We start from the raw sequence: 24796 nt of genomic DNA on the forward strand, positions 1-24796 counted from the left end.
GAAAACCCACAATTCTGAAGGATAAAATTATAGGAAATATCTCAATGTATATACAGTAATGAGAATGAAAAATTTACTATACCAATTTGTTCTATGACTATGTTGCCACATAAATAACAAAAATTAGTATGGTATTATAAAGTACTTTTCATGCTATGACTAGTAAATTATTTTTACGTTTACTGTTATTTTAGTATTATGTGTTGGTTTTATTAAAAATTCTCAGGAGTTATGTAATTTTTAAGTCTATCTCATTTTGTTTAAGGACTGTAATACATATGTGTGTGTGTGTGTGTGTGTGTGTGTGTGTGTATGTATATGTGTATATATATATATAAGCTTGTATATATAAGTGTGTATATATACATACACACACACACACACACACACACACACACACACACACACATATCCATATATGTATCTTCGACTACTACTTAGTTGTTTACTTAAAAAAATTGTTTCTTGACAGGGTTGGACCAAGTTTTATGAATTTTCTTTATCAGATCTTCGGGCTGGGTACAACATTATTGACAGACTTTTTGATGGTAAGTTCTAATGAAAATTTTAATCTCATGTTAATAAAAAATTTTATCTGAGGTCTTATTAACAATAAGGTTTCTTCAAAAGTAGCTTAACTTCCTATCACAAAATTTGCTTTTGCTTTTTATTTTATTTATTTGACTGCTACCCCTGTGTTATCTCAGAGGGCTTATATGCATCTGTTCTTACATGGATTACTCTTTCTGCAAGCAGAAAGCTAGAAAGACCTCGTTTTCACTTTGTGGCCTTCAAAAGTTTCAGAAGTCTTTCAAGGAAACTGTTAAAATTTAGGAGAATAGCAGACTAAGATCAGTACCAAGGATCTGTGGAGTCATAATTGAATTACTAAGTAGGAATCAGGAAGCAAGGTACAAATGATAGATTAAAACAGAGCAGCAAATAAAGCCATGTAATCTGATCCCTTAAGGCCATCTAGCTTTCAGCCTCCTTGAAAACAGGAACAGTCTAATCTCTAAAGTTTACTGTGCAGGGCCAAGGGAGGGGTTTAGACCAATGATGGATTAGAGAATAGAATATGTTGATAGTAATCTGAAACTTAAAAATGTCACAAACAGATCTCTCAGTTCCTCTCTCCTCTTCAACCCCAACCCTGCAACTCCGCCAAATACTTTTTCCTGATTCTGCCTCCATTTCAGTAGATGGCCCACCATTCATGTATTAATAGTTGTTCAAGGTTAAAGCTTATGAGTCACCCAGGATTCTTTTCTTTTTCTCATCCTCAGACATCCAGTTGACAATTTCTGTTCTTTCCAAGTGACATCATGATTCTATTTGCTTATTTTCCAGTATCTTGGCAGTCCCAGAAAAAATTTCTTACCTGGTCTTCTCCACCTTAGCACCCTTTTAAACATTCTTCATACTATAAACAAATTTACTTTTTAGAAATGCAAACCAAAGCATATAATTTCCCTGTTTAAAACCTGTATTCATATTTGGCATTTTTATGTACCTCAAAAAGCCAGACTTGTTCTTACCTAAAGGTTTTAATAGGTGTTCTTCCTTCTGTCTGAAATGCTTTCCTCTCAAACTTTCATATGGCCTTCTTCTTCCTATTGTTCACTTCTCAGCTTAGAGGTATCCTCTTGAGAAGAGCATTTCTTCTAGAGGTTGATTTCTTACTGCTGAATCTGAAGTAATCTAATCATTCTCTATCCATTTGTCTTGTCATATTGTCTTAATACAGTAGTACTACCTGAATATCTTCTTGTACATTCATTTATTATTTTCTCTCTTCCTACTAGAGCATAATCTGTTTTAAAGCAAGGTCTTTGTCTTGTTTACTATGTATATCCTTAAGGTTTGTAACAGTGCCGAGCCCATCATAGGTACTCAATTATTCCTTGAGTTAATAGCATCAGAAATTTTTTTAAACATCTTCTCTTTGGCAAAAAGATAAGGATGGACAGCTAGGATGTGGCCAACTCCCATTTTAATTTATATATTTTTGAAGTTTAAAAAAACCTATTTAATGAAGTATGTGGACAAAAAGTACTGAAAAAATTATGACTCAGTGAAATTTCCACAAACTGAATACTCTCATGTAGCCAGTACCTTAATCAAGAAATAGAACATTATCAATACCTCTGAATCTACTCATGTAATGTTGCCTTTCAGTCTCTACCATCCCCCAACTTTACCTATCCCAGTTGCTGAGATAGACACCAGACACCTAACTATAAATTAGTTTTGCCTGTTTTTGTAAAACTGGAAACATACTGCATATATGCTCTAGTGTTTGGGCTCCTGTAGTTAAAATTATATTTGATAGATTCAGCTATATATTTGCATTTAGTTGTATTCTGTTTATTCTCAATGCTATACAGTATACTTTTGTGTAATGATATATTTCTGTTGATGTATATGTTGGTAGTTTTGAGTTTGGGATTGTTGCAGGAGCGGCCGCGGGAAACAGATCTCTCGGACACTGAATATTGGAGGAAGGAGTCTATTTGGCCTGGGAGCAAGGTGGCATATTTGCCTAATAACCAAGCTCACCTAACAAAAGAAGCTTCCTTCTTTATATAGGCTTATACTTTAGATGTTACACGTGGAAGAATCTTAGGTTCATAGCTTAACATATGAAAAGGGCTTCGGTTTACAGTCTTAGGAATGAAAAGGGGAAGTTTATAGTCTTAGGAATGAAAAAGGGAAGTTGACCTGAGATGCCTGGGTTTCCCTCTTCATTCCACCTTTGAGACCCTCACCACTTTATAATATTAGTGAGAGGTCTCACTTTCATTCTCACTTTCCATAATGTTTCATATAATACACTTGTGATGTCACTTTTTGGCTAACTACAGTAGTGATGAATCCCTTAATCATCTGAAGGAACAGGGGCAGTAGACAAAGGAGCAGTAAACCAACACCTGTTATTATTATAACACTTATGATGAGGGTTTTGAATCCTCCTGAGGATGAGGACCAACCTCCAAATAAGGACTCAAGGTCAAATCTGTGCCACACCTGTACAGGCACGTGTGCCAGTTTGGTCATGTCTCGCACAATATCCTCCACTCTTTGCCCCTGGTCATCTATGTGCAGATGGCAGTTGGTTAGACTGAATTTTCCCCAGACTCCTCCTTCGGCTGCTAGCAGATAATCTAGGGCCAGTCGATTCTTATAAATCGCATTTCTCATTTGAGTTTCTTGTTGGGCCAAGAGGGACAGAGCTTTGCCCGTTTCATTAGTATTTCCAAAACAGCCTGTAACCGGATAATCTGGTTGAGCATGTAAATAGGGGTCCGGTATCCCCATGAGCCATCCTCAGCCCATGTGGCCAGCCCATAGTACTCAGTAATTCTCTCCGGTGGCCACTCATCATCTGTCCAATTCCCTAGTTTTAGGTCTGTCTTCTCCCTAGTGGAGTAAACTGAATGCCCTAACAGCTCACCTATCTTAACAGATAATAGGAAGAAAGAAGGCTTAATGATGCCTATGACACAGCTACCTATCCATCTCATGGATTACACACCTTATATTGAGTTCTATTATATAAACAGGTTCCCTTCTGTGTCCCCGTACATTTATAAGAACTGCAGGACAAAAGAGTAACTTTTATGTTCTACCTGGTGTATACACTGAGGGCATTCTTCAAAATTAGTTAATGTTCCTACTGTGCAAGTCCAAATATTAAGAAGAACAAGTCCCACGATGAATCTCTTCATGCTTCGGCCATGTGTGGACCAGCCAGCTTCCGGGATGTGGCTGGAGCAAGGCTTGTTGTCCTTCTTAGGGTGATTCTGCAGTCCTTGCCTTGGTCTAAGTCCCAGTTGTTGCTGGTTTTTACACAGCTGTGGTGGATTCAGGCTGGGATTCCCTCTACCTTCACAGCTGTGGGATTGGTCAGGATCAGGTCTGAAGTCCTTTCCATTGTGGCTTCAGAGGGGCTCTACTCCCGTCCTTTATCCACACGTGATTACCGAGTGAGAAAGGGTGAACTGGGGAGGAAAAGGCTTACAGGACATTTGTTATTTACTTAGGTTGAAGTACCCTAAGCGACTCTCCTTAGAGCTGGTAACTAGCATCCTAACTCAATCTCTTCCCACTCCCGATGAGTTCCTAGGGGTGCCCAAAGTAGGGGAGGGGACCTATGGTATAAGACTTAAAAGGGAAATATCCTGTTTTTTCTAAAGGGGATGCCTCTAATTTTGAATAACCCCGAGGGAAGTGCCTGCACCCACTCTAATCTTGTTTCCTAAATACTTTCCGTAAGCTGTTTTTGATGGTCCAGTTCATTTTTCTTCCACTTTTCCGGAACTCTGAGGTCGGTAGGCAGTGTGCAGTTTCCAGGTGATACCCAAGGCTGTTGCTGTTTTCCGGACTAAATCTGCCACAAATGCTGGTCCACTGTCTGCTCCGATGTGCAGTGGCTGTCCAAACCTAGAGATAAGATCCCGAAACAGCACATGGGTTACTTCATGGGCTCTTTCAGTCCCATACAGAGTATGTGCACACCAGGATCAACAAACACTTATGTCCTCCACACTTGGACATTTCAATGAAGTCTACCTGGAGATCTTCAAATGAAGCTGCTCCATAGGCTTGAATTCCAGGAGAAATAGTTGGACCCTGCCTCGAGTTGTGTTGCCGACATGTAATGCATCACTGTGCCACAGTTTTGGTCAAGGCTGCTAAGTGTGAGATGTAAAAGTACTGGCCCAACAACTTTTCAAGCGACTCTTGACCTAAATGAGTGGTCTCATGTACGGCTTGTACAAGTGCTGCCCCCAGCAGCTGTGGTGCTGCTATTCTTCCATCTGGCAGTTGGATCCATCCTTTAATCAGTTGCCCCCTTCTGTCTGGAGAAAGTCTCTTCCCTCCTTAGAGTAAGTAGGTATTAGATCAGGGATCTGGGGAATCAGCGGGGCTGTAACTGCTATTCAGTAGGGGGCAGATGCTGCCCAAGAGCTGCTGAATCTGCTTGGGAATTTCCCAAGGCCACGGAGGTGTGGGCCCACTGATGTCCTCAGCAATGCACCACTGTCACCCTCCAGGGCTTCCAGACTGCTACTAGCAGCTGCAAATTTTCATGCTGATACTTCATTTCTTTTCCCCCTGAAGTTAGCAGGCCTCTCTCTTTGAACAGTGCTCCAGGTACTTGGAGAGTCCGGAAGGGAGAGTCGGTGTAAATGTGTACCAGTTTATCTTTACTCAGCTCTATGGCTTGAGTTAAACAATGAGTGCAGACTTTTGAGTCCAGGTGCCCTGAGGCAGGGATTTGGCCTTGCTTACAGTGTCCAGAGTTACCACCTCGTAGCCTGCATATCTGTCCCCTCATGGATTGACAAAGCTGCTCCCATCCACATACAACTCCCAGTCAGCTACTGTCCATGGCTGATCCCAAGGATCAGGCCTGTTGGAATAGACTGTTTCCAGGACTTCAACACAGTTGTGTTCAACCGGACCCTCTGACATTGGGAGCAAAGTGGCGGGGTTTAAGGTGTTCCAGACTTCAATGGTGATGCGGGGACTTTCCCATAGCAGGCCCTGGTATCTGGTCAGCCTAACATCTAATAACCAGTGGTGCCCTCTGGTATTCATTAGAGTCACTACTGCATGAGGTACCTTGATATTTACGTTCTGTCCCAGAGTTAGCTTATCTGCTTCTTGTGCTAGCAGAGCAGTTGCTGCCAGGGCCCTTAAGCATGGGGGCCATCCTTTGGAAACTCCATCCAGCTGGGAGAGGTAAGCTACAGGCCTGGGCCAAGGTCCTACTGTTTGAACTAGGACCCCAACTGCCACTTTTTCTCTTTCTGCCACATATAATGTGAAGGGCTTTGTTAAATCAGGCAGCCCCAAAGCTGAAGCTGACATTAGTTTAGTTTTCAGTTCCTGATAGGCCTGACACTGCCGGGATCCCCATTCAAAGGGCTCCTTGTCTCCCCGCTTTGTCACATCATAGAGAGGTTTGGCTAGTACTTCGAAGTTTGGAAATCCACAATTTACAAAACCCACCGCTCCCAGGAGCTCTCTCCCCTGCCTTTTAATCCCAGGTTCTGTCACTCTGCAAGCGGCTTGCTTCCTCTCTGCTTCTAGGCTGCATTCCCCCTTCCAGATGGCAAGCCTCAGATACTGCATTTGCTGTTTGGCAAATCTGGGCTTTCCTTTTAGACACTTTATATCCACAGTCCTCCAGGTGCCGAAGTAAGGCATTTGCTTGCGCACCCGACTGCCGTGGAGTGTCCCAGTAGAAGGTTATCAGCATACGGGGGCAGCATGCAAGCAAGAATCTTCTGGGGGGCGGTCATGGGCCAAAGCTTCCCCAAGGATGATGAGAGAGTTTTTGAGCCCCTGGAAAGTGGTTACACCTACTTCTGGGTTTCTGCCATTTAAATGCAAATAGTTTTTGATCCTCTGAGGCCAGTCAAATGCTAAGGAGGTATTCTTTAAGTCCAATTAAGTGAACCAACTATCCTCTGCTGGCAATAATCCCAATTGTGTGTATGAGTTGGGTGCAAAACCATGCAAGCAAGCCCTGTATGGGCCTGGGTGATAATATCAGTCTTCTCCTTCTGGCTAGGAAGGCTCCACCCTCTTTCCCAAGGGACAGTGAGAGCCTGGATGACCCCTGCCTAAGGCATTTTTAGCTGCAGGGAGTCTCCTTTTTGAATGGGATTGTGGCCCTCAATTTGCACAACAGGTTTTGCTGGAGAAGGGGGGCAGGGGCAGTCCATTAAGTACAAGAAAGTCTGTTCTCTTAACACCTTAATAGCTCTAACAATATTGGTTCTGTTTTTTTTCCATGGGGGGTTACAGGGCTGTCGTCCAGACTGTGGGCTCTTTGGGGACATATGAGTCTGGCCCCCCTCTTTTTTAGTCCAGTGGCCCTTCCATTAGATTGAGCAGAGCCCCTTCACTTTTTATCTGGATCCTCGTGCTTAGGATCACCCTGTTCTCCCATTAACTGTGGGCATTTTTCCAATGTCCTATTTCTTGACAAAATGCACACTGATTGCATTGCAGGTGCAGGTGGGCAGACTGTGGGGCTTTCCAGGAACCCCCCTTTTTCCACACTTTTGGGGGCACTCCTCTCATAGCAGCAGCTATCAAGTCAGCCTTCCATTGAGCCTGACGTTCCCTTTCCCTATGATTTTCCCTCTGGCTTATCGCTCTTGGTTTACAAACACCTAGTTAGCCACTTCCAATAACTGAAGTATTCGTATATGCAAGTCCTGCTTGTTTCTACCACTACATTTGCCTGGACTTGGGAGTCCGCATTTCTCGGCGGCGAGGGGGATGGTGGTTTCTAGCAGTCTATCCCTTGGCTACTAAAACAGTCGCTGGCTGCTCTCCTTGCCACTTCCGGGGGTTTAACACTAACTGCAACCACGAGCCTATGTATGGAAATTGATCAAGGTGTTCTAGCTTGCCGTATATAACTTCATGCCTTACTTTGGAGCCAAGGGGCCTATCTAGGGTCCCCTCTGGGGGCCAACCCACCCTAAATGCTGGCCAATCTTTCCTACATAAAACCCTTAATTTCTCTGGTGTCATAGTTACTTTATAATTCCCACTAAATTCCTTCTTGAAATTTTTCAGCATGGTTTCCAAAGGGGTGGGCTTGCTATGGGGGTGACCCATTTTAACAATTCAAAGAAACAATTCTCACACTTAGGAGAGTATTAGTTTACTCACAGCAGTTCCCGACTAGCAAGACACAGCACAGAACACTCCAATTTACATTCACTTCAATCCTTTTACAAAGCACAGAAGCTTCTTCACTCAGCCTTATGTGGCTGTCTCCAATTCTTACAAATTGCTTGACACATGAGGCCCTTCCTAATGGGCCCAATACCTTTTACGACTGGTGAGTCCGGCTGGACACTTCTACACAGAGACACACATTCACACACAGACACACATTTGAATGCTCTCCTTCCAATTCAAAACCATAAGCAAAAGCTTCCAAGGTTACACACATCTACACACAGACACACATCCGATTGCTCTCCTTCCAATTCAAAACCATAAGCAAAAGCTTCCAAAAAAAAAAAAAAAATTCCAAGGTTGCACACATCCACACACAGACACACATGTGATTGCTCTCCTTCCAGTTCAAAACCATAAGCAAAAGCTTCCAAGATTACACACATCCACACACAGACACACATCCGAATGCTCTCCTTCCAATTCAACAGAGAGCTACCTTCCAACGTGCCGATCTGGCACCCGTGGGTGATCAGGCCACGCTTCAACCCAATGGGGTGGGCTACTTTCCCGGGTTCAATCTTACCAAATTCAGTTGTCCAGACTTCCCCAAATGCTCATTCCTCTTCAGTGTTCAGCCACTGGGTGGATCCAGACTGCAGGGCCTCCCTGCTCCCTTCTGGCGAGGCTTTTCCACTGGGCAAATACTTGCCCAGGAGCGCTCTCAGGATGCGTCACCCCAGGGAGCAGGAGTCACCCCGCAGGGATGATTCACAGGGCTAGGCAAACCACCTAAGAGACTTTACCCTGCCATCTGCTATCCGAGACTCACTTCCTGTCCAACGCACCAAAAATGTTGCAGGAGCGGCCGCGGGAAACAGATCTCTCGGACACCAAATATTGGAGGAAGGAGTCTATTTGGCCTGGGAGCAAGGTGGCATATTTGCCTAATATCCAAGCTCACCTAACAAAAGAAGGTTCCTTCTTTATATAGGCTTATACTTTAGATGTTACACATGGAAGAATCTTAGGTTCATAGCTTAACATATGAAAAGGGTTTCAGTTTACAGTCTTAGGAATTACATATGAAAAGGGTTTCGGTTTATAGTCTTAGGAATTACAAATGAAAAGGGCTTCAGTTTACAGTCTTAGGAATGAAAAGGGGAAGTTTATAGTCTTAGCAATGAAAAGGGAAGTTGATCTGAGATGCCTGGCTCTCCCTCTTCAGGATGATTATGGGTAATGTTGCTATACCTTTAGGTGAATATACAGATATATTTCTGTTGAGTATACATGTAGGAGTAGAATTGCTAGGCCAATAGGGTATGCATTTGTTCACCATTACTAGTTAATGCCAAATAGTATTTCAAGGGAATTTTCTGTTTGTTTAAAAGATTTTTTAAAATTCTACATCAGAAAAGTACACATAAATGTACATTTTCCATAAACTGAACCTGTGTAATTTGCCCAAAATAAAAAAAATTTAAAAACCAGTATTATCAGTAATCTAGAAGTGCCTTCCTCCTACTCCTTTCTATGTATGACCCTACATTCCCCACCTCATACATGGGTAACTGTTTTCCTGACCCCCATGAACTATTGTTTTTAACATTTGACACAAATTTTGGGGGGAAGATAGACTAATACTTTAGATCACCTAAAAACTTGGTAATTGTCCAAAATGCTTTTGAATATTTATTTGACTTTTATAATACCACTATGAGGCTACTAGTGTTAGTGTTCTTTCACAACTGAGGAAAACAAAACACAGAGAATTTGAATGATTTTTTTATCATGTGTTTCAAGTTTGTGATAGAATTAATAGTATTCTAAGACATATATATAGATAGATATCTCACATCATTGTGTTTTAAACAAAAGGTTTGTTTAAAAAATGATATTGAATCTTTGAGTAAAAATATAACTGCTAATCTTATGATTATAGAATTTTCTGATAGGAAGGGACTTCCACATGTACAGAATTAAGTGCTAAAAAAGAGAAAAATTTTTAACTACTGGGAACAATTGGTATTGAGATTAATAGCCATGTGACCTAGAGCAAGTTTCCTAATGTTTAAGCCTGAATTTCCTGATCTTTAAATTAGGAATAATAGTAGATACTTCAGTTTATTCAAATATTAAGAAGTTTAAATGACAAAAGCCACATGAAGCATTTAGTATTTAGTACATTTAATATATAGAATTAAGCTATCAGTAATTGTTGGCTGTTATCACTGCTATTCTTACAATTTAAGTTCTATTAATTTTATTTTATCCTGAACCACATAAAATTTGTTTTGAGAAAAATAGGTAGAAGAAAAATAATATTTTTTCATAAAAACTCTATAAAATATTTCACATAATGGCTGTGGCTTCTATTTTGTAAGTTGAAAGATACACTAACATATCTGTATTTCTTAGTGACTTATCAATGACTGGCTTACTTATCAGTAACTGACTAAATGATAAAGGTATCATTTAGTGAGTATCAGGACAACTAGAAAGTTGAGTCCTGGTGAAGTCCTTTGTTTAGTCACTGTTGACAATAAGATGTAGGCAGAGAACAACTTTATTCTTCCACTATATAGGTCCGCTTATCCTGCCGGAGGTAACCTAAATCACTTATGTTCCAAGGCATGTAGATAATAAATTTTTGTCATTATCTCTAACTTTTATAGTAATGAAATGGAACTGTGTTAGTAATGCTAACAATAAAGTTTACTAGCTAATTTAAATGTAGTTATATGTTTCCTTTATTTGTTGCAGATCTGAGATTGAATTCTTACATTTTAACATTACCACTAAATTGTGATGACAAGGATATCTCCATTGCAAAATGAAATAATATCTTATCTAAGAAGTTCCATTGTGTTTTTTTAATATTACATTTCTCTTCTGTTAAAATAGAAAGTGGATAGTTGACTATGTAAAATCATGACATTTAGAAGAGCCTAATGTGTGAAGGTGTTTTGTAGAGTTTCCCTATTGATCATATTATTTTGTAAACTGACAGTTTCATCAAATGTGTAAAATTATGTTTTGGATAGGTTCTCTTAAGGAATTTCCAGTTTAAGTAGCCAGGGTTATGTGGCAGATAATTCAGATAATCTGACTGGATTCAGAGTACCTCATTTCTATTTCAGATCTTTGAGATTATATAACTTTCTCATTTTGGTGCCTCAGCCTCCCTATCCCTTAGGAAGGTTTCGCCATCTATATAATTGTATAATGTTAATACTTTTATGTTTGCTATGAGGATTAAGCGAGTTATATGTACAATACATGTAATAAATACATTTAATCATGTACAATATTTGGAAAATTTTACTTGATTAAAAAATCTCAAATATTTACTACTATTTATGGTTGTTTGAAGAAATTATTTAATTGTATTAAATATATTTTGCTATATCTTATAACTCCAGCCAGGGATTTAGCTAATATTATAGAAACAAAATTAATACATGTTTGTTTAAATTATAGGTACCAAAGACGTACAATGGGAATTTGTACATGGTTTACTTGAAAATGCGATTTACGGAGGACGTATAGATAACTATTTTGACCTTAGAGTTCTTCAGTCATACCTAAAGCAGTTTTTTAATTCTTCAGTTATTGATGTATTCAACCAAAGGAACAAGAAAAGCATTTGTTCATATTCTGTTTCTCTGCCTAATACCTGCAGCATTTTGGTAGGTAAAATTAATGATTTTCTTTTTTTTTTTTTTTTATTGCATTTTAGGTTTTGGGGTACATGTGATGAACATGCAAGAATGTTGCATAGGTACACACTTGGCAGTGTGGTTTGCTGCCTTCCGTCCCCTCACCTGTATCTGTCATTTCTCCCCATGCTATCTCTTCCCACCTCCCCACCCGCCCGCCCCTCCCCCATTTCCCCCCAACGGACCCCAGTGTGTAGTGCTCCCCTCCCTGTGTCCATGTGTTCTCATTGTTCAACACCCACCTATGAGTGAGAATATACGGTGTTTGATTTTCTGCTCTTATGTCAGTTTGCTGAGAATGATGGTTTCCAGGTTCATCCATGTCCCTACAAAGGACGTGAACTCATCGTTTTTGATGGCTGCGTAATATTCCATGGTGTATATGTACCACATTTTCCCTATCCAGTCTATCATCGTTGGGCATTTGGGTTGGTTCCAGGTCTTTGCTATTGTAAACAGTGCTGCAATGAACATTCGTGTGCACGTGTCCTTGTAGTAGAATGATTTGTAATCCTTTGGGTATATACCCAGTAATGGGATTGCTGGGTCAAATGGGATTTCTATTTTTAGGTCCTTGAGGAATCGCCACACTGTCTTCCACAATGGTTGAATTAATTTACATTCCCACCAACAGTGTAAAAGTGTTCCTATTTCTCCACATCCTCTCCAGCATCTGTTGTTTCCCGATTTTTTAATGATCGCCATTCTAACTGGTGTGAGATGGTATCTCAATGTGGTTTTGATTTGCATTTCTCTGATGACCAGTGATGATGAGCATTTTTTCATATGTTTGTTGGCCTCCTGTATGTCTTCTTTTGTAAAGTATCTGTTCATATCCTTCGCCCATTTTTGAATGGGCTTGTTTGTTTTTTTCTTGTAGATCTGCTTTAGTTCTTTGTAAATTCTGGATATCAGCCCCTTGTCAGATGGGTAGGCTGCAAAAATTTTTTCCCATTCTGTTGGTTGCCGATTCACTCTACTGACTGTTTCCTTTGCCGTGCAGAAGCTGTGGAGTTTGATTAGGTCCCATTTGTCTATTTTGTCTTTTGTTGCCATTGCTTTTGGTGTTTTGGTCATGAAGTCCTTGCCTACACCTATGTCCTGAATGGTTTTGCCTAGATTTTCTTCTAAGGTTTTTATGGTAATAGGTCTGATGTTTAAGTCTTTAATCCATGTGGAATTAATTTTGGTGTAAGGTGTCAGGAAGGGGTCCTGTTTCTGCTTTCTGCACATGGCTAGCCAGTTTTCCCAACACCATTTATTAAACAGGGAGTCCTTTCCCCATTGCTTGTTTTTGTCACGTTTGTCGAAGATCAGATGGTTGTGGGTATGTTGTATTTCCTCTGAGACCTCTGTTCTGTTCCATTGGTCTATATCTCTGTTTTGGTACCAGTACCATGCTGTTTTGATTACTGTAGCCTTGTAGTATAGTTTGAAGTGCAGTAGTGTGATGCCTCCTGCTTTGTTCTTTCTGCTTAGAATTGACTTGGCTATGCGGGCTCTCTTTTGGTTCCATATGAAGTTTAAGGTGTTTTTTTCCAGTTCTGTGAAGAAGGTCATTGGTAGCTTGATGGGCATAGCGTTGAATCTGTAAATTACTTTGGGCAGTATGGCCATTTTCACGATGTTGATTCTTCCTAACCATGAACATGGAATGTTTCTCCATCTGTTTGTATCCTCTCTTATTTCGTTGAGCAATGGCTTGTAGTTCTCCTTGAAGAGGTCCTTTACGTTCCTTGTTAGTTGTATTCCTAGGTACTTTATTGTCTTTGTAGCAATTGTGAATGGCAGTTCGTTCTTGATTTGGCTCTCTTGAAGTCTATTACTGGTGTATAGGAATGCTTGTGATTTTTGCACGTTGATTTTGTATCCTGAGACTTTGCTGAAGTTGTTTATCAGTTTCAGGAGATTTTGGGCTGAGATGATGGGGTCTTCCAGATATACAATCATGTCATCTGCAAATAGCAACAATTTGATTTCCTCCTTTCCAATTTGGATACCCTTTATTTCTTTTTCTTGCCTGATTGCTCTGGCTAGAACTTCCACTACTATATTGAATAGGAGTGGTGAGAGAGGGCACCCTTGTCTAGTGCCAGATTTCAAAGGGAATGCTTCCAGTTTTTGCCCATTCAGTATGATATTGGCTGTTAGTTTGTCGTAAATAGCTTTTATTGTTTTGAGATACGTTCCGTCAATACCTAGTTTATTGAGGGTTTTTAGCATAAAGGTTGTTGAATTTTGTCAAAAGCCTTCTCTGCATCAATTGAGATAATCATGTGGTTTTTGTCTTTGGTTCTGTTTATGTGGTGGATTACGTTTATGGACTTGCGTATGTTGAACCAGCCTTGCATCCCCGGGATGAATCCTACTTGATCATGGTGGATGAGCTTTTTGATATGCTGTTGCAATCGGTTTGCCAGTATTTTATTGAAGATTTTTGCGTCTATGTTCATCATGGATATTGGCCTGAAATTTTCTTTTCTTGTTAAGTCTCTGCCGGGTTTTGGTATCAGGATGATGTTTGTCTCGTAAAATGATTTGGGAAGAATTCCCTCTTTTTGGATTGTCTGGAATAGTTTCAGAAGGAATGGTATCAGCTCCTCTTTGTATGTCTGGTAGAATTCAGCTGTGAACCCATCTGCGCCTGGGCTTTTTTTGGGTGGTAGGCTCTTTATTGCTGCCTCGACTTCAGACCATGTTATTGGTCTATTCAGGGTTTCGGCTTCTTCCAGGTTTAGGCTTGGGAGGATGCAGGTGTCCAGGAATTTATCCATTTCTTCCAGGTTTACTAGTTTATGTGCATAGAGTTGTTTGTAATAATCTCTGATGATGGTTTGGATTTCTGTGGAATCTGTGGTGATATCCCCTTTATCGTTTTTTATTGCATCAATTTGGTTATTCTCTCTTTTCTTTTTTATTAATCTGGCTAGTGGTCTGTCTATTTTGTTGATCTTTTCAAAGAACCAGCTCCTGGATTTATTGATTTTTTGAAGAGTTTTTTGTGTCTCTATTTCCTTCAGTTCTGCTCTGATCTTAGTTATTTCCTGTCTTCTGCTAGGGTTTGAGTTTTTTTGATCTTGCTCCTCTAGCTCTTTCAATTTTGATGATAGGGTGTCAATTTTAGATCTCTCCTTTCTTCTCATGTGGGCACTCATTGCTATATATTTTCCTCTAGAGACTGCTTTAAATGTGTCCCAGAGATTCTGGTATGTTGTGTCTTCGTTGTCATTGGTTTCGAAGAACATCTTTATTTCTGCCTTCATTTCATTGTTTATCCAGTCAACATTCAAGAGCAAGTTGTTCAGTTTCCATGAAGCTGTGCGGTTCTGAGTTAGTTTCTGCATTCTGAGTTCTAACTCGATTGCACTGTGGTCTGAGAGACTGTTTGTTATGATTTCTGTTCTTTTGCATTTGCTGAGGAGTGATTTATTGCCAATTATGTGGTCAATTTTAGAGTAGGTGTGATGTGGTGCTGAGAAGAATGTGTATTCTGTGGATTTGGGGTGGAGAGTTCTGTAAATGTCTATTAGGTTTGCTTGTTCCAGGTCTGTATTCAGGTCCTGGATATCCTTGTTGATTTTCTGTCTGGATGATCTGTCTAATATTGACAATGGGGTGTTAAAGTCTCCCACTATTATTGTGTGGGAGTCTAAGTCTCTTTGTAAGTCATTAAGAACTTGCCTTATGTATCTGGGTGCTCCTGTATTGGGTGCGTATACATTTAGGATCGTTAGCTCTTCTTGTTGCAGTGATCCTTTTACCATTATGTAATGTCCTTCTTTGTCTCTTTTGATCTTTGTTGCTTTAAAGTCTATTTTATCAGAGATGAGAATTGCAACTCCTGCTTTTTTTTTGCTCTCCATTTGCTTGGTAGATCTTCCTCCATCCCTTTATTTTGAGCCTTTGTGTATCCTTGCATATAAGATGGGTTTCCTGGATACAGCACACTGATGGGTTTTGGCTTTTTATCCAACTTGCCAGTCTGTGTCTTTTGATTGGGGCATTTAGTCCATTGACATTTAGGGATAGTATTGTTATGTGTGAATTTGATACTGTCATTTTGATGCTACCTGGCTGTTTTGTTGGTTAATTGATGCAGCTTCTTGATTGTGTTGATGCTCTTTTACCATTTGGTGTGTTTTTGGAGTGGCTGGTACTGGTTGTTCCTTTATATGTGTAGAGCCTCTTTCAGGAGTTCTTGTAGGGCAGGTTTGGTGGTGATGAAATCTCTGAGTGCTTGCTTGTTCACAAAGGATTTTATTTTTCCTTCGCTTATGAAGCTTAGTTTGTCTGGATAGGAGATTCTGGGTTGAAAGTTCTTTTCTTTAAGGATGTTGAATATTGGCCCCCAATCTCTTCTGGCTTGTAGGGTTTCTGCTGAGAGATCTGCTGTGAGTCTAATGGGCTTCCCTTTGTGGGTAACCCGACCTTTCTCTCTGGCTGCCCTTAGCATTTTCTCTTTCATTTCAACCCTGGTGAATCTGACGATTATGTGCCTTGGGGTTGCTCTTCTTGAGGAATATCTTTGTGGTGTTCTTTGTATTTCCTGGATTTGAATATTGGTCTGCCTTGCTAGGTTAGGGAAGTTTTCCTGGATAATATCCTGAAGAGTATTTTCCAGCTTGGATTCATTCTCTTCATCACATTCAGGTACACCTATCAGACGTAGATTAGGTCTTTTCACATAGTCCCACATTTCTTGAAGATTTTGTTCATTCCTTTTTGTGCTTTTTTCTCTGTTCTTGCCTTCTCTTTTAATTTCATTTAGTTGATCTTCGACCTCTGATATCCTTTCTTCTGCTTGGTCAATTCGGCTGTTGAAGCTTGTGCATGCTTCACGAAGTTCTCGTGTTGCGTTTTTCAGCTCCATCAATTCACTTATACTCCTCTCTATGCTGTCCATTCTCGTCAGCAGTTCGTCCAATCTTTTTTCAAGGTTCCTATTTTCTTTGTGTTGGGTTAGAACATGTTCTTTTAGCTCATTGTAGTTTCTTACTACCCACCTTCTGAAGTCTGATTCTGTCATTTCATCACCCTCCTTCTCCATCCAGTCTGGTTCCCTTGCTGGTGAGGAGTTGTGATCCCTTTTAGGAGGAGAGGTGTTCTGGTTTCGGGAGTTTTCATCCTTTTTGCGCTGGTTTCTTCCCATTTTTGTGGGTTTATCCACCTGTTGTCTGTCTCTGTCCCAGGGAGTTGGAGCTTTATGAGTTTCCGTTGCTCTACTGCCTTTTTTGATTTTTCTTCAGGTCTGACCCGCCCAGCTAGCAGCACGCCTAGCCACTGCCTGCCCGCAGGGGCTTTGCTGAGCTGCTGTGGGCTCCGCCCAGCTGCCCTGAGCTCTTCCCTGTAGTCCTTTTTATATGGGGGTAGTTAGAACTGTCTGGGCAATGGTGGCCCCGCCTCTGTTATGGTGGACTCTCTCTGTTGTGGCAGTTTGCCTCGGCAAGGGCGGGTTGCCTCGGCAACGGCAGCCTGCCTCCGTAGTGGTGGAGAGTCTCAGTAATGGCGGAAGCCCCTCCCCCACGGAGCCGGACTGTCCTGGTTCAGCTGTGCTTGGTTTGGAGGGCTCAACCCAGAGGGTTTCCAATTACTGTTTTTGCTTTGGTTGTTGTTGGGGGTGGAGGGGTGGGACCAACTGAGCCTGATCGCCTGGCTCCCTGACTCAGAGTCTTTTCTTTTAAGTTGAACCACCCCGCGTTCGGGTCGCCTGCTGAAAAGGCGCCGGGATCTCCCGTGCTGCGACTCACTGAGTCGGCTCGAACTGTGGCGCCTGCTCCTGGCGGATTTTTTGCCTAGGAATCTCCTGGCCTGACTCGCTATTTCAGATGAATGGGCAACTCTGCTGTCTCAGGGCTCTGCTCGCCAGCTAAGAGGGCTCCCAGACCAGTGGCTTTTGTGCGGAGAACGGTAGCAACAGGGCGTGGTCACAGCAGCCGCGCGGGCGGAATCAGCCCCACAGGGGCCAAAACAGCAGCACTGGCTAGGACTGTGACGCTGGCGACCCCTCTGCCTGGGTATCTCCTGGTCTGTGGGCAATAAGAGTTCGTCTGGAAATGCGGCGTCCACTCACCCTCTGCACCTTCACTGGGAGCTGAAGTCCTGAGCTGTTCTTAGGCGGCCATCTTCCCAGCATCCCCAAAATTAATGATTTTCAATCTGTTTCCAGGTAGATATGTAAATTGTTGTCAAATATAGGTTACTTCTTTTCAAATGTGCAAGTAGTTATTTACAGTTTGGATTATTAATTGTTATGACAATATAAGGCCTGATTCTCTCAACTCTGGTAAGGCACCCTAAAAACTTTTGTGTACTTACCAAAAGTTGGGTGGTTGATTATAATAATAGGCTGGTGTGTAGGCAGATCTTGAAGGGAGTGGCCAAAGAAAGTTCAAAGAATGTAGGAGTACTGTGAAAAGTTGAAGTGGGAGAATATGCACTTCATAGTAGATATGAGTATACTCTCATATATTGAAAAATACATGAGAGGACAATTAATAAATGTGTCTTCAGTTTTTGGCTTGTCTACTTAAAGATTGTCTAAATATATAAAAGGAATTTACTTTATTTTGTTTTTCACAGCAATGTTTTGTTTACATGTATTTATTTCAGCCAGCTGTAGCTTTTTGCCTTGAGCCATCACTTAAAAGCCTCCTAGAATGCACTCATCTTTTCCAGAAAAATGTAATAAATATAGCTGAAAGATTTCATTCTAATTTATTTTGCTATAAACTTACATGTGTACAACTGTGCAAATAATGCTTTATTAGAGCACTATTATACATTTTTTCATGAATTACAAAGGCATATATCTATTTAATTATGAAGTTCTCTGAGTTTTGTGCTATTTTCTTTCATCCACATATTTTTTAAGAAAAATCTTTCATTTGTCACATAATTGTCAAAAAACAAATGTTTAAAAATCACTATTAAATATGTTATTCTTTCTGAATATCTTACCTATTACCTTAAATATCCCATCTGTTTCATTTTTAGTATCTTTCATTTACTCATTCATTCAATAATATGCATTGAACATATGCTCAATGACAGTGCTGTTCTAGGCATTGTGGACATAGTGATTCATCTATGGAGTTTACCTTCTAGCAGAACCTTAGAGTAAATGAGTAAAAAGAGAATATCATATATTATTTATACATTTATTTCAGATAGTGTACCCCAACAAGTCTTCCAACATTATTGTTAGAAGCTTAACATTTCATAGCTTACAATTCATACAGAAATGTATACATTATAAATGCACAATTCCATGAATTTTTATACATTTACCACATGAGTATAGCCAGTACTAGGATTAAGAAAAAGAATATTATCAGCTTCCCAGAAGTTCTCCTTACGTTCCCTTCTAGTTACTACCTCTTTCACAAAGAGTACATTATCTTAACTCTAACAGGCTATTTTTCCTGTTTTTATGCTGTTAATATAAATTGTATCACATGGTATATATATTTTTTGTTTACAGGTAAGGATAAATCAGTCTGAATATGTAACTGCCAATTATTAGTCAGCATATCACTGTGTAGTTCTAGATAGACAGAATACTTTAGCCAGTCTGGACGAGAAGATTTCATAGCTATTTTGAAATGAGCAAAGTGTATAACTCAACAAAGAGTAAATATTTTTAAATTTATAGGATGACTTATGAGAATCACTGTTTAGCTTTCTAATCGAGTTAGAAGAAAGACAATGTTTCTCAGAATGATGATAATACATGCACACATATATACAAACATATACTGATGTACGTGTACATTTATGTGTATATATTGTGATTGAATACTTTCAGAAGGTTTACAAATGCTAAACTAAAGGAGTGGAAGAATTTCAAAGGAAAGCATGACTTTCCAAAATGTACATATTTACAGGTCCTGTGCTTCCCGGAGTCCAACTGTCTTCTAGGAAATACTTCTGGGGCAGCTGCCAAAGATAAGAAAGGATGAGAATTCAGAGACTAAGTCTCCCCAAGCCTACTTCAGCAAACACTTTAGATGCACATGCAGTTCTTGCCTTAAAGTAACTTCTCTTCATGAGAAAACAGTTTCCATGTTTAGGCCAAACTGAATAAATCTTTTTGTCTGCACTTAGTTTTTCATTTAAAGTCATGAGTGAATAACTCTTGAGATGAATGCTCAACAAGCCAAGCTTACTCAATGTGTAGGGTGATTCTTAGGATGAAATAATAGAATTATCAATGCATTTTTATCAGACCTCACCGGCAAACTTTAGACTAAATGGAATTGCTCTATGATAAAGTAATTTACAAAGCAGTGCTTGCATACTAGTGTGTGTCTACGTGTTTACAATATTTCTCTAAGTTAAACAGAAACAGAAGTAGATTGCTTGAATATTTGTCTTAATTTAACATGAGCAGAACTGCACTCTGCAGATTGGTCTTTGGTAAGTTACAGGAAAAAAATTATAAAGCTTTCCTAAAAACATGTAACATAGTAGCTTACATATAGTAGGCATAGTGATTCAAATATGTTTTAAACAATTCAGGGTCCCTTTGTATGTAGGAGTTACAATGTGAAAACATAATAGCAAGTAATTGAAGAATGAAGAAGTATTAATGACAGAATACTTCCCATAGATAACTGAGTTAATATCATACAAAGTGATATTTATCTAGAAAATAAAAAATGTAATAATGTAACATTTTAAATTTTCTTTCTTATTTCAATGATTGCAAGTTTAATCTTTATTTTTTTAAAAAAGACTCTTTTTCACTTCTTTGTATTTAGGACTACCGTGCTGTCATTGAAAAACTGCCAGAGGATGACAAACCTAGTTTCTTTGGTCTGCCTGCCAATATTGCTCGCTCATCTCAGCGCATGATCAGTTCTCAGGTAACCTAACAAGAAAATCTACCTTCAAAAAAAGTTGCTACTGAGCCTGAAGGAGACAAAACTAAATTTTATTTAGTACCATAGACCTCACAAGCTTGATTAAAACATTTTATTTGCACAACACATTCCAGTTTTACTTTAAATATACTTTTTAAAATATTTCATTTTCTGTTTTTTTTTTTCTTTTAAACTTTTAGATTCAAGGGCAAATGTGTCAATTAGTATATAGGTAAATTGTGGGTCACAGGGATTTGGTATACAGATTATTTCATCATGTAGGTAATAAGCTTAGTGCCAATAGATAATTTTTCGATCCTCACTCTCCTCCCACCCTCCATGCTCAAGTAGGCCCTGGTGTCTGTTGCTCCCTTCTTTATGTCCATGTGTACTCAGTGTTTGATCTCACCTATAAATGAGAACATGTGGTATTTGGTTATCTGCTCCAGCATTCGTTTGCTTATGAAAATGATCGCCAGCTCCATTCATCCTTGCCGTGGAGGACGTGGTCTGGTTCCAGCTCCTTCATATCCTTGCTGCAGAGGACATGGTCATGTTCTTGTCTTACGGCTGCACAGTATTCCATGGTGTATATGTATCACATTTTTTTAAATCCAGTCTACAGTTGATGGCCGTTTAAGTTGACTCCATATCTTTGCTATTATAAGTAGTGATGCAGTGAACGTACATGTATGTATGTCTTTATGGTAGAACCGTTTATATTTCTTTGAGTATATACCCAATAATGGCATTTCTGGGTTGAACGGTAGTTCTGTTTTAGGTTCTTTGAGAAATTGCCAAACTGTTTTCCACAGTGGTTGAATTAATTTGCATTCCCACCAGTGGTGAATAAGCATCCCCTTTACTCTGCAACCTTGCCAGCACCTGTTATTTTTTGACTCTTTAAATAGCCAATCTGACAGGTATGAGATGGTATCTCATTATGGTTTTAATTTGGATTTCTCTAATGATCATGATGTGAAACATTTTTTCGTATGTTTGTTGGCCACATGTATGTCTTATTTTGAGAAGTGTCTCTTCATGTTTTTTTGTCCACTTTTTAATGGGATGGTTTGTTTTTTCTTCTTAATTTAAGTTTCTTATAGATTCTGTACATTGGACCTTTGTTGGGTACATAGTTTGCAAACATTTTTCTCCTATTCTGTAGGTTGTCTTTTTACTCTGTTGATAGTCTCTTTTGATGTGCAGAAGCTCTTTAATTAGCTCTCATTTGACAATTTTTGTTTTGGTTGCAACTGCTGTTGGCATCTTTGTCATGAAATTTTTGCCAGGATCATTGTTCAGAATTGTATTTCCTAGGTTGTCTTCCAGGGTTTTTACAGTTTTAGCTTTTACATTTAAGTCTTTAGTCCATCTTGAGTTGATTTTTATATATGGTGAAAGGGAGGGGTCCAGTTTCCATATTCTGCATATGGCTAGGTCATTAACCCAGCACCATTTATGGAAAAGGAAGTTCTTTCCTCACTGCTTGTTTTGCTGACTTGTCAAAGATCGTCAGATTGTTGGAGGTGTGTAGCTTTATTTATGGGCTCTCTATTCTGTTCTATTGGTCTGTGTGTCTGTTTCTGTAGTTCTCCTCGTGGATATCTTTCACTTGTACACTTTGTTAATACTTCTGATTGTATTATGAAATTCTTGTAGTGAATTTTTCTATTTCAGAAGTAGTTTGGTTCTTCCTTAAAATGGCTATTTCATTTTTCAGCTCTTGGATTGATTTACTGGATACCTTGGATTCCTTGGGTTGGATTTCAACTTTTTCTTGAATTTCGTTGACACTTTTTTTGCCACATTCTGCCTTGTATGTCATTTCAGACGTTTTAATCTGATTAGGGACAGTTGCTGGTGGGCGGAGGTGGGCATATAGTGGGCTCCTTTGAAGGTAAGGGGACACTGGCTTATTGAATTGCCAGTTTTTTCTCTGATTCTCTTCTGATGGGGCTGGCATTCCTTTAACTCTGACCTAAGTTGGGCACAATCAGCTGGGTTTGTTTTGGATGCTTTCAGAGGGCCAAGGCTCTGTACGGTGTCTTTATTTGTGTGTGAATTCTTGGCACTTGGTTTTACTGGCATCTATTAGCAAAATGATTTTTAGTTTTGTAGTTTGGGCTACAGTCCAATAAATGGCGCTTAGGAGTAGTGGCTAGTAGATGGGTTCTTACTCAGCCCTGTGGTTGTTTTGTATTTCCCTGCTTTTGCAGGCTTCTTCTTGGAGCAGGGGGAGGGGCGGGGAATAAAACTACCTCACCGGGGACCCCTCCTTGGCCTTCAGTGAGCCTCCTCTGCTTATTGATGCCTTGCCTGGGTTTCTTTTGTTAAGATTTCTGGACATTGGGGCTCCCTCTGATGGGCTGTGGCAGGGAGATAGGCCATACACTTTCTAGACCAGCCCTGTGGAAGGGGGTATGAACTGCTTCTGTGCTGGCCCACAGACCTGCAGGCCCCACCCCTCTTGGTGATCTGAGAGTGGGCACTTATCCTCAGCCCCAGTGCTGGCCACAGATCCGGGCTCAGTACTCCTGAGGTGCACACCACATTCCTGAGACACTGGAACAGCCTACAGCTTGGGGTCAGGCTGTGGCTGCTCTGGGGGATCTGAAGTGCCCTTAGGTTACCTGGAAAATACTCAGATGCTGCAGAGCACTCAGGCAGGGCTGTAGAGGCTGTGTTGTGCACACGATCCTGTGGGGTGGCTGTGGAGGGGCTGGGGGGATGGGAGGGCCAGCAGAGCAGGTATGCCCCAATCCTGCGGGGAAACCAGTCCCGTTCTTTCTTGGCCTGGTAGTCAGGTGGTGCTAAGAGCCTCTTGGAGGGTGATGGGCACTACTGGGGGAATGGGCACTTATGGCCTTACTCTGCTTCATCTGTCCTGAACACAAAAACTCCTGAGCTCCACACCAGCTGAAGCACAGTCTCTGCCTAGTCTCCAGGCAGATCCTCCACCAGCTCACACATCCATGTGGAATGTGGGGTCCCCTGTACCTAGGATCCCATAGGTCCAAGGTGAGAGTGAGATGTCCCTTAGTCTCTTCACTCATCCCTTCCTCAGGAGTTGTTTGGGGCCAGGAACTGCCCTGAGCATTGTGTTAAGGCACACAGGGTTCCAGCTTCCTCCCTCTTCAGCCTGGGCATCAGCATCACTTCTGCATCCACTCTTGGTAGTGTTTTCTCTTTTTCAGAATTACTCTTGCCACCATTTTGGCTTTTATAAATTCTTTTTTCAATAGTCAGCTCAAAGCTTATTCTTTTATGAAGTATTTGTATTGATCCTCTAGTACTTTTTACTTTTACTTATCTCAGCTATCCAACATTATTTGCCTCTAATATAATGTTGGAATAGGTTTTAGAATGTAAAGACGAATAAAAATAGTCTCTGCTTTGAAAGAATTCAATTTAGTGGGAGTAGAAATGTGTAGAGAAAGTCCCACTGCCATGTAATTGGCAAAATAGAAACATGTATTCTACTAAATGTGTATTTTGTGAATTTATATCTAAATAGATATACTTTTCGTTTCATTGCTGAAGAAAAACTTTTTGCATGAATTAAACCATTTTTATTATGTTTGCACAAATTTGTGCAATCAAGATAGTTGGAGTACATTAGAAACACTTTAAAATTAAGCTAAATTAAGTTCTTCCAAAGAAATCTTTAAAGCAGAAATTATACTTCTCTTATAACTTAGTAAAGTTTGAAATTTTTCTTCTTTTACATTAAAAAAAAATAGTTCTAGTTTCTACAGCTTTTTTTTTTTGGTTGAAACAGACTTTTGATTGAGAAAATGAAAACTAAACAATAATTTTTTTTTTTTGAGACGGAGTCTTGCTCTGTCACCAGGCTGGAGTACAGGGGCACGATCTCGGCTCTCTGCAACCTCTTCCTCTTGTACCAAAACTGGCCAGTGACATTACTTTTATCTCACTCATTTAGCAGCATGTGGCACCAGCAGAGTCAGATACGGAGACAAAATTTACACTTCTTTCATTGGATTTCATACATTGGAATATTTTAGTCGTCTTTACCTGATGGTGATCATATTAAGAGTTAATGAAGGAAGGAAGTTGTAGTCAATAATAAGTAAACCTCAGTGATGCAGAGAGCTTGAAAGAGCATTATTCCTACTCTTAACAATAGAAGCCAGAAAAACTGCAAATTTATAACTTTGTTTTTGAATCTCTCAGATGAAATTGCAGGGCAAAAACTATGAAATCTAAGGAGATGCCTAAAGAGAAGTGACATAACACAAACGTTTGCTTACCTGGAGCATATGCACCCAGGCACTGTTAAGAATTTAGCTAGACTAGGCTGCTAGCATATGAGGACAACTGATATAGTGTGTTCTTATCCACTTAGGGGCTTTTATTCCATGGGATCTTACCTGATGAGAGTACTCAGGAGCTTTTTTTTTTTGTAACAGAAACCTGAGGGAGAGAAATACAGCTATTTTGTGAGGAGGGGTCTATAAGATTCTGCTCCTACCCTAAATA

The 24796-nt window shown here is 40.0% G+C and overlaps 1 protein-coding gene across 4 annotated transcripts in view; it reads left to right on the top strand.

Moving 5' to 3' along the window:
• Nucleotides 1-24796, top strand: part of DYNC2H1 (dynein cytoplasmic 2 heavy chain 1) — a 402876-nt gene that overhangs the window by 226959 nt on the left and 151121 nt on the right. For all 4 annotated transcript variants that reach the window (XM_003923764.4, XM_003923763.4, XM_074400491.1 and 1 more), the window contains 3 exons: nt 473-548; nt 11194-11402; nt 20192-20296. In XM_003923764.4, the coding sequence (XP_003923813.1) occupies nt 473-548; nt 11194-11402; nt 20192-20296 (390 nt within the window). The remainder of the gene's footprint in view (nt 1-472; nt 549-11193; nt 11403-20191; nt 20297-24796) is intronic.

This window comes from Saimiri boliviensis, chromosome 6 (assembly GCF_048565385.1).
Source record: "Saimiri boliviensis isolate mSaiBol1 chromosome 6, mSaiBol1.pri, whole genome shotgun sequence".
In the NCBI taxonomy this organism is placed as follows: Eukaryota; Metazoa; Chordata; class Mammalia; order Primates; family Cebidae; genus Saimiri; species Saimiri boliviensis.